This window comes from Panthera tigris, chromosome C1 (assembly GCF_018350195.1).
Source record: "Panthera tigris isolate Pti1 chromosome C1, P.tigris_Pti1_mat1.1, whole genome shotgun sequence".
NCBI lineage: Eukaryota > Metazoa > Chordata > Mammalia > Carnivora > Felidae > Panthera > Panthera tigris.
The window spans coordinates 87,102,851-87,118,593 of NC_056667.1; the positions used below are offsets into that span (position 1 = coordinate 87,102,851).

Consider the following 15,743-nt stretch of genomic DNA (forward strand, 5'->3'; position numbering starts at 1 on the left):
CCTAGAAGCTAATAATTTCGTATGAACTTGCAAACTTTATCTGAGGACACATTTACCAAGAAAAATCAGTTTCTTAACATTTTCATCAGTTGGAAATAGAAACTGGTAATGTTATGCTATTGATAGCAGTTATAAATAACCCTCCAAACTTGGGACATATCAAAAATATCAATTCTTCACATAAAAAGATTATTCCAAGTACATATTTCTATTTCTTATTTAGGCTATTGTAAATTGAGAAACCCTAGGGAAATACATAATTCATAAGTTATAAAGTGAAAAGGAAAACAGGGATGATACATCCTTAAGTGTCTAGAATACACAATCAAACATTTTCCCCTGCAGTATTATATGCTTTACAGGATATTTGCTTTGATATGCATCTCAAAACTCTAGTGCATTGATGTTGAAAGAAACTGCAGATCTTGCACTTTATTTAGAATGCCATATTGTGAAAGAATGTTTAATTTGGTAAAAAGCAAATGCTTTGCTGTTTAAACCTGTTTAATCATTATGGAATACTACACATCTCAACCCTATTTACAGATAGTTTAGATGTAGCATTAAAAAACAAACAAACTGCAATTCAGTAAGCCATGTACCATTTTTTCAGGCATTTATGGTTTGAAATAATGCTGTCGGATAGTTTATATTTATCAGTATGTGAAAAGAAGGAACGTATGATTATACTGTGGTAATTTTTCATCTCTTTTTTAGCTATTTTGGAACAAATAGGTTCATCTAATACAAGAACATGAAATAAAATAAAGTGAAAGTTCAAAACTAAAACATATTCTAATCCTACCTTCAAAACATAAAAATTAGTTTAAAATTATGATATCCTGTTAATTTTGACTGTACACAGAGAGAAGAGAACGTAGCCACAATTTCTGTTCTCCTTAAAACACTGTTTTATTCCATTTAGTTTTTGTTGACTATATACTCAAAAAAATCATTGATTCAACTTAAAAAAACCCTCAAATAAAATTCTTATATAATCTCATCATTGTCCTTAGCTTTCTGTTAGCGCTCATATGTACTATTTAGTCTATCCTCTCAGTTCCATATGGTGATTCTAATTATATATGCACATAAAATTCATGCATATATAGAAGTTTAATTTTTACCCTGAGAAATGTCTAACTTTGAAAGTGAAAAATATATACTGTACCTTATCTAAACTCTAGTATATCTAATTACACAGAGGGGGCAAACACCAAACATATTATCATCTTAAAACTTTTAGAAGATGTTTCATTCCTGCCCCAAAGAATTTCCACTCCAAAGGTTGATATAAAATTGTATATAAAAGACCTATAAAATATCTTGGCAAGTAACATTAAGTGTATAAGTGTATAAATACTCTGATAAAACAAAAAGCCAGAGAAAACAAAACAGCACCCACACTGCTCCGTTAGATAGAGTGCAACTGTCTAACTGGGTAGCTGCCTGTCCTGAATGATAAAAGCAGAGCAAGTTGTACTTACTGAATAGAATAGCGAAGTAGCATTTAAAAATTGGGGAAAGGGGACTGTCGTGGTTTTGTTTGACTAGTGGACCCTACAGCAGGAAGTTTCAGGCAGCTTCTAGAAGAGGAAAAGAGACCCAAAGGGTAGCTGCAGAAATGCAATGATAACAGACTTCTGAAATTTGTGTGGACATGGATGTGGGTGTGAATATATTTATAATTATAATGAGGAGAAAACACATTATGGAGGAAATATTCACATGAATTTCACATGGATTAATTTCAGAGACTAATGCAAATTTGTATGGGTTTTAAGACGTCTCTTGTTTTTACCTCCCACATTTTTAAGCCTCCCAGACACATTTAAACCCCTCTTGTCCTTATTTAATAATCTTACCATATTTCCTATGAGGGAAAGGTCCCCAGAGGAGATGGCATTTTAACAGTCCTACTCTGAATATATTTAGCAGCATTCTCTGCTTGATTCTATTATAGTACTTACCACTTTATACTCTAACTGCTGTAAGTCAGCATAATTTATTTGTTGGTCTTTTCGTTTGCTTCAACTGTGTCTTTCAAAAAATTTTATTGATGGTATAGATGCATGAATGAGGTCAAATTTAGTTTTTTTTTTTAAGTAATCTCTACCCCCAGGGTGTGGCTCGAACTCAGGACCCCAAGATCAACAGTTGCATGCTCTAGTGACAGAGCCAATCAGGTGCCAAAAATTTAATCACTTTTCACTAAGAATATGAAATTGTTTCTTTTTCAAAACACTATTTCATTCAATTAATAATTCTTTGGTGCTCCTAATGCCAATTATGGCCTAAGTGTTTTACATATAACTCATTTAATTAACATAAGACCCCCATGGGGTAAAAATATATTAATAATCCCATTTAATTCAATTAAACTTCATAACATCCCATGAGGTAGATTCTATTGATATTCTAATTTTTCAGATGAGGAACCTAACACTTAAAAAAATAAATAACCTTCCTGGGGCACCTGGGTGGCTCAGTAGGTTAAGCATCTGACTTCAGCTCAAGTCATGATCTCACTGCTCATGAGTTCAAGCCCTGTGTTGGGCTCTGTGCTGACAGCTCAGAGCCTAGAGCCTGCTTCAGATTCTGTGTTTCCTTCTCTCTCTGCCCATCTCCCGCTCACACTCAGTCTCTTTCTCTCAAAAATAAATAAACTTTACAAAATTTTTTTGAAAAAAATAAATAACCTTCCTAAAGCAAGTCAGTGGTAGTATTTGTTTGTGAAAGCAGGGAGCTTGGGTTCAGGGTCAAGGACCTTAACCAATAACCATGATAAAAATTGCCTACTAAAGTTTTTCATAGCTGAGTTGAAAAGCTCATTAAATTGCCATAAAATGCATCTTGAAGATGGTTTCTCTGACAGTCCTCACTTCACAAGGACTGACTAGCATTTTCATTAAAATTAGATGTCATTGTCAAAGTGGTTGATGCTATGAGAAAGCTGCAATATATTCACGTAAGTACTCTCTGAGAAAACAAGCATCCAGAGAAAAGCAAGTCACCTAAACTGCCAAATTCCGATGCCTTTCATTTCACTCTGCTTAAAAGGGTTTGAGTTGTTCAGCCCCTTGCTCTGTAAACTCACATCTATCGGAGAGTCAGAAATATAAACTTTTATAAGCTGGAATCAGGTGGAATGTCTGATGGTTTTAATTTTAATATTATCTGAAGGAAATCTCCAGCATGATGTTTTTTATTTCATCTGGAGAAAGGTCAGAATACTTACTGGAAAATCTGAAATAACAAGAAAAAAAATCTCTGGCAAATTTTAAGTCTACATTAAGGCGCATTTTTTTTTCCAGGCACTGACTCTGCAGTTAGGAATTTACCATATCTAAGGAGAATTCCCTAAATAGTGGTGTAGACTGGGAACTCACCCAGCTTCAGCCAGGCTCCTGTTATGCTGAGGGGGTCACCTGCAGATGTGATAATCTCCGGCTTGAGGTCACTCAAAATTTGATAATGTTTATCCCTTTACTAAAATAAATGATCTTTAACTTTCAATGACAGTTAAAAAAATAACCTCTGTAACACTTATGAAGTATTTGGTATATATTGTGGCATTTTTACTAAAAGGAATGACCCACATTCCTCCTCATAATTAAGATTATGAATATCAGTTTTGATGGCTCTCTGAGCATGTATCTGTCAGGTAATTAATATATTCATGATAAGAGGTATTTTTGTAAAATTTAAATTGGCATAAGGAGGTGTTTGACTATTTGAACCAACATGCATCACACCCATAATGCTGTATGTGTTATTTGCTGTTTTGATTAATCCCTTCACGCATAACTATTTTTGGACAATGAATTTCAAACACCTCTACCATAAAACAGAATCTGTCACCCAGAAGACAATGATTTAAGGCGAGACTTGGATTCTCACTTCTGTCCAAATTTTGTAGGGAGGATAGCCTTGGCACCTATAATAAACTCCCATCTATGAACAGTATGCCGGTCAACAAAGTGCTCTGTTGGATTTATAAAGCCATGTTTGAACACAGGGTTGATGATTGTAACCCAGCTTCAGTTGTAATAATTATACCTTTCTCCACTAATGGAGGTTAATGTTTTATCTTTCAGCCTGTGTGACTCACGAAGAGAACAATTTATTTGGTGAAGGGATCACTATGTTCCTGTGCCAATGTCATTCTTTTAAATGAAGTGCCAGGAAACTAAGTGTAATTGCATGCATTTGGGGGAACTGTCCACATTTGGAAAAGAACTGGCTGGGCCATTAGTGGCATTTTATTCAGAGTGGAAATATTTTTTTTTTCTCCAAAGGACAAAAAGGAAAGATCTGATCAAGGGGAAAAGTTTCCAAATAACCCATCCCTTAGGATTACTTTCCTCTTTTTAGGTCTAAGTAATATGCTTTCTGAAATATTGTACAAAATATAAACTATTTTGTAAGACACAATTTTGGAAATTCTAGCCTGTGAACAATTTTGCTTCTGGAGCTTTCCCTTTCAAAGTAACAGAAAAGACCATACTCACCATAGGACCAGGAGGCCCATCTTGACCTGCAGCTCCAGGGAGACCTTGCTCTCCCTATGGAAAATAAACACAATTGATTTTTTGATTAACAAAAGCATACATATTTCTTCATTTCAATTTTGGAAACACAAAAAGAAAGCAAGAAAACATCATCTATGAATTCCATCCCATGGAGAACATCTACAAATGTTATAAGCAATTTTGAGTGTTTTTACTTTGTGTGTCCATGTCTAGATGGATACATGTATAAAAACTTCACATTGTTGAGTTCTTAGGGTTGGGTTTTCTCTTCTGCCTTTCTATGTTGGAATTCACCATGAACTTACTAAATAAATGATATCTTTAAATATTTTAAGAATATCTGACTTTAATGATTACATGACATTTACTGAATTCCTATGAGACATCCACACGATTACTTATGAAATAATGCTGTCATAAATACTTTCATTCACAATTTTTTGGAAATGAAACATTATTTTCAAAATGGCGTCTTTTAGCACAGGTGCTTACCACAGGGCCAGGGATGCCCCGAAGACCCTCTGGACCAGGCTTTCCAGCAGGTCCCTGAGGACCAACTGGGCCAGTTTTTCCAGGTGGGCCTTCAGCACCTGCTTCTCCCTGTTAGAAATAAAATGTGTGAACACATTAATAATGAGAAAAGACATCCTGTATGCTATTAAAAGTACTGAAATGGGTATTGTTCAATGTATAAGCCTTTCAAACATAATACTTGTATATCTTACCTTGGCGCCTTTTTCTCCTTGTCTTCCCTCTGCACCTGCTGCTCCAGGAGGGCCCTATAAACATAAAAGTACACGGAAAATATATATCGCATATAAGAGTAATGTAACTGAGGACTTATTCACAAATACTCCAGTTTAATTTGTAACAGATTCTAATAGGGACTGCGTATAGCTATTTAGTTTAAAATGCAATGAGAAAAATCAAAACCCTTTTATATAAAAACTTTCAGTTAGAATATTAAACATAAATGAAGCACACATTGACAGATAATCACACACCAATGTAAGGAAACAGTAAAGATAATTTCTTTAAGAAAAGCTGATGACTTAGTTACCCTTAGTGTGTTAAATACTCAGGTATCATTTATTATGTTGTATAATTAGGAATGCATGTATCAGATTTCACTTTCATCCTTAAAGGTATTTTAAGATTGACTCCTTTTTTTTATTTTTAGGCTCCTTTCTTAATCATAGAACATCCATATGTTATGTATACATTCTTATAGGATCATGTCCGAATGAGAGCAGCACATTTAAAATCTTGACTGTCAGCAGAAATTTTATTTTCATTTTCTGGAACTATGCAATTCACATAAATAAGTGGCATAAAAATAGTTATCACTTTTTAAAACCTAATATTAGAGCAAGAGCAGAAAAAAAAATCTTCACTCTCCATATGTCATCCAAAAGCTTATGAGGATATCCTGGTGTTTGCCTGACTTTTGTATAGCTGCATAGATTGCTATGGAGAGATGCTAGTTACTTATCTGTTTAAAGCTATTCATAATACTCCTCCTTGACTATATAGGTATCTTTGTAAGATATCTGTCTACCCAATTCTCTTTAGTTCTTTTTTCATTAGCTTTGTGACTTTTAACAATTTATTAGCATTCCTGAACTTCATCCATAAAATATTACCAATAAAAATTCTCTTGCAATAGAATTGTTGTTAAATTTAAATGAGATAACACACGTAAAAGTATTTTTCAAGCTTTCTTGGGTAGTGGTATCAAACACAGATATGGAATCTGGGGCTTAAGGGCATAAAGCCTGGACTCAGATTTCCTGACTTCAAATCCTCGTCCCGGGCACCAATTAGCCTTGTGATCTTTAGAAAGTTATTCGCCAGGTCAGTGCCTCAGTTTATTTCTCTGCAAAATGTGGATAAGAATAGGAGGTATTTCCTAGAGTCATCATAACAACTTAATGAACTGATAAAGGTAAATGGCATATAACAGTGTTTGGGACGAGAAAACACTGAACAAACATTGGCTTTGGTTCTATCATTTGTAACATTAGCAAATATTATAATTATTATTATACATTAATGTATTTTACCTATACTTTTCACCATGTTGGCAACCTAAGAGTCAGGTCTAACAAAATAAGCTCTCAAAATACACTTGTTGACACCATGTCAACAAATTATTTTTTCCATGCATGCTGTTTCTAATACCTGAAAAATATAAATTCTATGTTTGCAACAACTTGTTTTAATTGGAAATTTTTGAGTTGGCTAAAAAATAATATAAGATGATCCTGTAGTATGTAATCAGATTTTGATACCTGATATTCATATTTCCTTCTTACATTTATATAGTCATCTGTGAAATATAAGACATTTCTAAACCTTGTAACAAAATGATGAGAAAAAATCATTTATAATCATTTATATTACATGATATAACATTCAAAGAAAGTATCAAAGAAATCATCATTTTTTCAATTATAACATAATTGACACATCTAAATTTTGTTTCTATTATATTGGATCCTCATGTCATTTTTTCGTAACATTTCAAATCAACAGAAGCTGGGCACTTGGTTTGATAGCTTAATAGAAGCACAATACAAATGCTTTTGGCCTATAGAATGACCCCCCAATATACATTTTCAATTCATTCAAAGACATAGAAGATTTACAATTTTATTATAAAACATTAATTTACACTCATTAACTGAATTTTTATTACTTACCAAGCATTAAGATTCAATTTAATGTTGAAATTTTCTGCTCAAGTTCAAATATAACCACAGAAGGTTTAAAAAAGAAACTTCATGATCTCTAAGAAACAGCATTTCCTTTTTCCCCAGACTCTCTCTCTCGTATTCCATCAGTTACGTCAATTTTGTAATGAATTGTACTCAAAATCATCAACTGAGATTGAGGTTGGAGGTTGGGGAGAGTAGGGGAGATGGTGTTAATTGGTGAAAATAAGGTGATGCAGGAAGAAGACTCCTCTCTTTCAGGTGCCATATTAATATGCTAATAGTGAGCACAAGCTAGTCTTTCATTCGGTCTTTTAAATTCACATTTAAAAGGAGTATCAAGCACTTCATCAAACTCGGAGCATTCTGTGAACTCATTTATCTCTGAGAGAATCAACGAATATAGCATAATTTTCTCAATATCATCATGGTAACTCTATTGTGCCTCAACCAAAAGGTAGGAAATGTATACATTTTGAAGCAGTCTCTTGAGGCAGCAGCATTATGCTAACATTAATATATGCTTAAAACTTAAGTGCTTCTTTTTAATTTCATGCTATTTATGCAAGAGGATTTCTGTATAGAAGCATAAACTTCAAATAATTTAATGTTAAAATGCCATAAGTTATTTTGGTGTGATGTTTAAGATATTAACGTATGCAAACCAAAACAACCATAATGACTGTGATTTTGGAAATAGAAATTATGAGATTCAACTGAACAATGGGCTTTTCCTTATTCTGTCCTTTTCCTTATTCCTTATTCTATGAAACTTCATAGAAGTTTCCCTTAAACTCGTGACATAAGGGTATGGAATTTTTCGAAGGACTTCACTGACACACATGAACATAAAGAACAGAAGATTTATAAATATCTAGCTTTGGAGAAAAGCTAGTCATCAGCTGTCTAAAAATGTAACAAAAATACTGCTTTTACCACAAAGGAGAAAAGACAATCTGAGTTTGAAGAGCCTAGAGAATTTAAACACGAGTAAACTACAACACAGCCACAAAATTTTGATTCAAATAGAGTTTCTCCATCCCAAAAGGACTTCTTCCTTCTCTGAATGAACGTCTGGTATCTGTCACGGTGGAAATCCATATTAAATGGATTTTCTCTGTTCTTTATCTCATTTTTCCCATTTTCATTTATTTCTTATATAATTTTTCCAGATGGCACAGAGTGTTTTTTTCTGTTTTGTTTTGTTTTTTTAAAGAAAAACTGGGATGAAAACACACTTTTTCTAGGGGAATATGAAGTTTCCTTTGAAAAAAATTAATAATGCATATGGACAAATTCTTGTCTTACTTACTTCTCATATATCTGCATAAACAGATGGGCAAAAACTTAATCTAGTGAACTACTTCCTGTACTTTCATGAGTGTTCTGATTAGAAAATGCCTCCTAAAACATAATACAGTAAAACAGGCCCCAGTTAATTCTCTACCAGTAGCCATGGTTACACAGGATTTTCTTCACCATGAGAAATATACTTCTTATAAAATACACAACATAACCTCTCTCCACTATTCACATTTTACAATATTATTCTATAATTTATCTCTTATTCCATTCATGTAAAAAATATTTAAATTGCCCTTGTGTTCCAGAAATGTACATGGAGAATACAAAAAGATAAAACAAAACACCAAAAAAAAAAAGACAAAAAACAAAAAAAACAAAAAACCATGAAATCCTAAGGAGTTCATGAAGTTTCATTATGAAGTTTCATTTCAGAAGATAGACACCAAAATTAACAAAGATAGTACATTATAAAATGTGCAGAGATGAGGTAGGTATATAAAAATAGGCACAATGTTGTAGTTTGACAGTAGGGAAGGCTTTCCTAAGAATCTAATCTCTGATCTGAATCTTAGTGTGGGTTAAATGTGGAAGGTATCTTTTGACCATTCACATTCATGCATAAATGCCTAAGGATGGAAAGAATATATAATGAGAATATATGCACATATATAACAACATGTATGTATGTAATAAGAATATATATATATATATTATGAATAATAATATATATATATATATATATTATATGGTGTATATATACAGGTTAAAGTTTTGTCTGCATTTCTGTTAATACTGGAGTCTTTAGAATTCCATTTAATGGTGCATTTTGAGCAGTTTCAAGTTATCATGTTTAAATTATTTTAGTGACCTCTAGGAGGTTTTTCAATAAAAGAGCGTGGACCTAGCTCTTGGTTTCAAACAGCTATAATGATAACTTGAGTATCAAAATTCCATGTTTTATCAACACAAACCATACAATCTTCTAGTGCCTTAAGGAAATGTACATTTATTCTCTAGTATTACAAATACATGACAGAATGTACATGTACTACAAATGACAACTTAATTTTCCTACTTGTTCAATAACTGTTAGAATGTTGTTTCTCAGTATCACTGCCACTCGTAACATTCTGGTCAATATTCTATTAGGAACGTTTAGTATCATTTACTCATCCATCTAGAAAGTTTTAATGGCATTCAGACTGCAGGCAAAAATAGGAAGGAGATCTCAAAAATCATGTTACACTTTGTAATTACTTTCTAAGAATAACAGCCCAGTGGTTGCTGTGTGAGACATTTTTTTTTTCCACCAAAACCATGCTTCAGGGCTGTCAACAAACAAAACAAAAGCAATAAGAATATTATTTAGAATATTGTTAGAATATAAGAAGAACAGGGAAGGTGGAAGGTTAAAAAGCACTTGGTCAATGAAGAAACAAGTGTATTCAGGAAGATGTTTAGTATAAAATAAATTTATTTCTGGCAAAGGAAAATGTTTATAAATATTGACTCAAATTTATATTGCTGAAGGAGAAAATTAAATTCTGTTCCTACTCTGTGAGAATGTGGAGTGTGAAAATCCCACTAAAGCAAAACTACCATTAGAAAACCACAGTAGTTCCAATGGCTCTGTGCCTTTGGATTACTGAAAGGGGAATGAACCTAAGAAATACATTTTGATGTTTACCACATATTTTGTTTGCAGGTAGGTCAGAAAAATAGACTGAAGGAGGGATAGAACACTGGATAATGACGTAAGTATTGTAAGAGGCAGGTCAACAGAAATGGTTTCATTATGAAAACAGTACAGTAGTAAGAAAAAGTTAATCTCCTATCATCCACTGGAGCCAATATTTTTTTTTCAATATATGAAATTTATTGTCAAATTGGTTTCCATACAACACCTAGTGCTCATCCCAAAAGGTGCCCTCCTCAATACCCATCACCCACCCCCCATCAACCCTCAGTTTGTTCTCAGTTTTTAAGAGTCTCTTATGCTTTTGGAGCCAATATTTTGAACAAGATCTATTTATTTACATTTTGCTGTAGTGTTTTGTTAAAATCCTGCCATGGTTCCAAATCAGAGAAGTTTGTGTCAAGCAAGCTAACATTACGTGCTGATTCCTGGGCTCTTTCTATTGATAGTTGCACTCAGATTTTTGCAATGTTTTTAGCTAGCAATGGACTTTGGCGTCTCATCTCCCTGTAGTTGCAGTTCAGGGTTCCATCAGTCTTTTACAACAGACTGCATTTGTACAGAGGGGAGACCTAAGCACAGGGAAGTGGGAAACTACTGTCTATTGTGACTGATTAAATCTGTCACTAAAGTGTGTTCCATTTAAATAAGTATTTTGACAAATGTAAGAAATTACCCTATTCTCTAAGACTTATATTTTTTCAGCATCATTATAATATGTTGTCTACAGCTTAAGAATATTATGTTTATACACATAGTAGATGAGTGGATGTTTCAAATAAAGAATTTTATTTTTAAAAAATGTTTATCTATTGAGAGAGAGAGAAAGAGTACATGCATGTGTGAGCGAGTGGGCAAGGGCAGAAAGAGAGAGGGAGAGAGACAACACCAAGCAGGCTCTGCACTGTCAGACGCCAGGCTCAATCTCATGAAATGTGAGATCATGACCTGATCCGAAATCAAGAGTAGGATACTTAACCAACTGAGCCACCCAGGTGCCCCTCAAATAACAAATTTTAAAAACTTACTCTTTTTCCAGGAGGACCTGGTGGGCCAGCCTCACCAGATGGGCCAGGTGGACCCTATAAAATGTGAAAAATAGCTTTTAATTGGGCATTGTTTTATGGTCCACAGCATTGTTTTCTAAATCTGGACCGAATCCAAACTTCTTTCTTCATCTCCCCACATCTATCTTTCCCGGATAATCTCAGCCGTATTTCAGATTCCTAAACTTCCTCTAGATATCTATAATTAGAGCTAGTAAATTCAGATGGAAAACTTTTTCATAGCTGGAAGAAAGTAACTCAAATTCCTTCTTCTTAAAACTGTGCTCTTTTTAAAAACTGCTAACTTATATCTGACAAGCAGCCAGTAGCCATACTAATTAATTGAATCATATGATTAATAACTCTTCTCATATCACATGCATTTGTGAAACCATAAAACTGTTACTTCTTAATTTCTTCTTGTACAAAACCAGCATTCTTATGCCAAGGAGTACTCAGCATGTTGGGCTATGATCTGCAAGTCTTATCTACACAGAATAAGCCTACAAATATCCAGTGGGGATGGCTCTGGAGACAAAGCTATATTAGGGGTGTGATTTGTCTTTGGCTCCTATTTAATTTAGTGCCTTCCTTTACCTCTTCCCTAAATACCCATATGTGGCCAAAGCCCCTGTTGAGTCATTCTCAAAGTAAACAAAATAATAGTGATAGTCCAATACAATGCGGAGTTCATTTAGGTTAGAAATTGAAGTGCAATCATGCTAATGATAGGCTGATAACATGGCTGTCTTCATTTAAGCCTTATTTGTGTTTTTAAAATAACTCTTTATTTAACACAAATGGATAGATACTGAATTTGACATAATACAACAAAATCATTAGTATGACACCACTACATTTTTTATTATGAAGGTTGCTTATATTTCTTAAATCACATCGAGTAAGAAACTCCACGTAAGTTTGAACTGAAATTCAATGATAACTGACACTTCTTTCAGAAAAATGTGTACCCACCTAGCTATGCTTTTGAAAGTTTGATTACTTCTTTAAAATGTCTTGGGACTGTGTAAAGAGTAAATAAAAACCGTGCTTAATTACCGGTTGACCAGGATCTCCGTCTTCACCCTTGTCACCACCAACACCATCTTGACCCTATAATGGGCAATAGAAAGTGAACACAGATATTTCTCACTATGAATTTGATTTTATTAAAAATAAAAGGGTATGATATCCTATCTGAGTCCCTGAGATAAATGATTACTAAAGGGACAAATAGAAGTATTACTAAATTCTTTTGATTGTATTTTAAGGATTGTGGTATCTCTCACTCTTTCGACAAAGATTTGTGAAACTGCTACCACATCAAGTTTAAAATACAGTGTGTTGTTAATACAAGAAAAGAAGAGGATGTAATTAGTGTAGAAGGCCAGTGGATCTGTTCACCATGAACAAATACGGCAGTTTGAGACAGTATTTGCACCAGAGGAGAGACAGAAATAAAAGCAAAGATGCTGCAACTTTGAAATAAGAGTAATGTTTCTACTCAGATAATCAGTTCATACAATGCAGCAAAGTCTGGAAAACTAACCCAAATGAAGAAAATAATCATGCAACAGAGGTCTAAATGTCTTCAACTATATGGATTTTATAGCTGCAGTTTACATTTTCTTTTCCTTTCTGTTTTTGGGGGGTCCAATTAAGTAATCAAGAATTTAATTATTAACAACCAAGACACGGGTAACCTCCCCATCAAAATAATTCCTTTATTTTCCCATGATACTTACTGCAGGGCCAGGTTCTCCAGGAGGACCAGGATCTCCGGGAAAACCAACAGGACCCTAGAGGGATGTTTTTAAGAGAAAGAAGATAAATAAAAATATTTTTCATAAAGTCACAATATTCTGATGTTTAAGAGCTAAGTCATGGTAAAACCGTATGAGAGGATTTCCCTTCTTCCACTAGAAAATGTTCAAAAAATGAAATTAATCGAGAATGCTTATGCATATATGAAATAAGGAAAAGTCAGCTTCACCAGCTATGGGCCAGAGTTTCATGATTTCTAATCTTTCTATGAAAAACTCCTAAATGGCTTTGACATAGGCTCTACCTGAAAGGGACCAAGCTCACTTACCGGGTTACCCTTAGGGCCATCGTCACCTGGTGGTCCCTTAGCACCAGGAGGTCCAGCAGCACCAGGTGCACCAGCTTCTCCTTTCTCTCCTCTTTCTCCTTTGGGGCCCTACAACAACGTAAGAAAAAGAATGATTACCTTATAAGCTTTAAATCAGGATTTCTTAGTCTCAGCCCATTGGGTCAGATAATTCTGCTGCTGGGGGGCTGTCCTGTGCACTGCAAAATGTTTAACAGCATCCCAGGTCTCTACTAATTTGATGCCGGCGTGTGACATCAAGTGTGACATTCCTCCTAGTGTGAACCAAAAGGTCTCCAGACATTGCCAAAATGTTTCCTAGGGGTCAAATTCACTCCAGGTTTAAACCAATCTAAATGAGAATTAATACAATCCTACTACAATTCATAAATGTGGGTTTGATGTAGCAGGGTTTGTGTCCTTCGTGGACAGCCCCCTCCCGCAAATTGTATAAACAGCTTATAGTTTTAATGTTCTAACTTATGCAAATGTCATTTTCTTTCAATTTCTATGTAAATCAAAATATGCGCCGGGTATGCAAGATTATTAAACAAAAAGGCTCTGCATTTGTGATTGTTTGTAATGGGTTGGAAAAGAAAAGTAAATAACGGAGTTACAGGTAGGAGTTAAGTCACATGTTTAAAATACTCTAAAAGAGGGATGCCTGGGTGACTCAGTCAGTTAAGTGTCTGACTTCGGCTCAGGTCATGATCTTTCGGTTCGTGGGTTCAAGATCTGCATTGGGCTCTCAGAGAGCCTGCTTCAGAAATTCTGTCCCCCTCTCTCTGCCCCTCCCCACTCTCTCTCTCCCTCAAAAATAAATAAGCATTTAAAAAATAAAATAAAATAAAATACTCGAAAAGGAATTCCCAAACTGTTACCATCCCATGTTGACAATAGGCCAGCACTTACGCCTGTGCCTGCTTCCCCAGGGGGCCCTGGGTTCCCTGCTTCTCCAGGCTCACCCTATAAAGAAGAGAGGAAATGAACTTCAAAACACAGAAATGATATTTTTATGCTTGTAAAACTGCTTTCAATGATGGCCACGACATTTTAGACTAGACCTTAATTCAGTATATTGTTTAAAAGTCAGTAAAAGACTTTAAGAAGGAACTTTTCTTATTACTGACCTCAGTATTTTTATTTCTCAAGTGAGGAGACAGAAGTCGGTGTCTCAGCAAGTAGTTAATAGAGCATTAACCCAAGTTACCACCAAACCACACAAAACAGACATCTGCATGTTTCCTAACCAATTTTATATTGTGCTTTTGTGCTGCATCAATATTCATATTATAATTTAGTTTATTGATTAAATAACTTTCATTTTTACTATGTTAATTTGCTTTATCTTTACAATAACAAAAAAGCAAATCAGTTGGTAGTATACTGATTCTATATTCTATAAAATATATTTAATAGAGATCTGAGATCATAGAAAAGTACTGTACTTATAAGATACACAAAGATACTTAGATACTAATTAAAACTCCTCTTGAGGATATAAATATTATAAATTTGTTCACTTTTATGATCTCCTTGTATAAATATAGATGGCTAGAGGTGCCTGGGTGGCTCAGTCCGTTGAGCATCTGCCTCATGATTTTGGCCCAGGTTATGATCTCACAGTCATGGGACTGAGTACCACATCAGGCTCTGTGCTGACGACACAGAGCTTGCTTGGGATTCTCTCTCTCTCTCTCTCTCTCTGCTCCTCCCCTGCTTGCTCTCTTTTTCTCAAAAATAAGTAAACAAACATTTAAAAAAGTATGAATGGCTATTTCCTAGCTTAGCAGACTAATAAATAAACCTCCTAGACTAGCATGTTTTAGTTATAGAAGTCTATTACTAATTTTCTACACCTAGAAAATTATTGTATCCAATTACTCTTCCAAGTGAAATAATGTTTCTATGTTATTTTTACATGATGTTTTATAATAATGCTGTATTCCTACACAAAATCAGTGGAACTAGAAATTTTGAAGTGGAAATAGTTTTAAATTTAAAAAAATGTGAGGTCTGAATTTCCTTTAACTTTCAACTCTGCTCTTTCCAGTAATACTGGTATAAACCCATTGCTCCTAATTTTGGTTTGAAATGCATTATATTAAATATAAACATAACTCCAGGGGAAAGACTGTTTGGTGTACATAATTCCTTATTCTTTGAGAATATGCACATATTTTAATTTCTTGAATTATTTGCATCATGATGGAAATATCAAGTATTTTCTAGGAATTTATTAGTAATACTAGTGTGTGTAAGTTATTTTATCTCTCAAGAGGAGTAGCAAATACCTATTATTTTAGATAAACCTTACAAGAAAAATATTATGTTTACATT

At 34.1% G+C, this 15,743-nt stretch overlaps 1 protein-coding gene across 2 annotated transcripts in view; it reads right to left on the bottom strand.

Annotated features, from left to right (window-relative positions):
* Positions 1–15,743, bottom strand: part of COL11A1 (collagen type XI alpha 1 chain) — a 224,562-nt gene that overhangs the window by 17,958 nt on the left and 190,861 nt on the right. For both annotated transcript variants that reach the window (XM_042998029.1, XM_042998028.1), the window contains 8 exons: positions 14,316–14,369; positions 13,386–13,493; positions 13,039–13,092; positions 12,353–12,406; positions 11,276–11,329; positions 5,258–5,311; positions 5,025–5,132; positions 4,512–4,565 (listed from right to left, as the gene is read on the bottom strand). In XM_042998029.1, the coding sequence (XP_042853963.1) occupies positions 4,512–4,565; positions 5,025–5,132; positions 5,258–5,311; positions 11,276–11,329; positions 12,353–12,406; positions 13,039–13,092; positions 13,386–13,493; positions 14,316–14,369 (540 nt within the window). The remainder of the gene's footprint in view (positions 1–4,511; positions 4,566–5,024; positions 5,133–5,257; positions 5,312–11,275; positions 11,330–12,352; positions 12,407–13,038; positions 13,093–13,385; positions 13,494–14,315; positions 14,370–15,743) is intronic.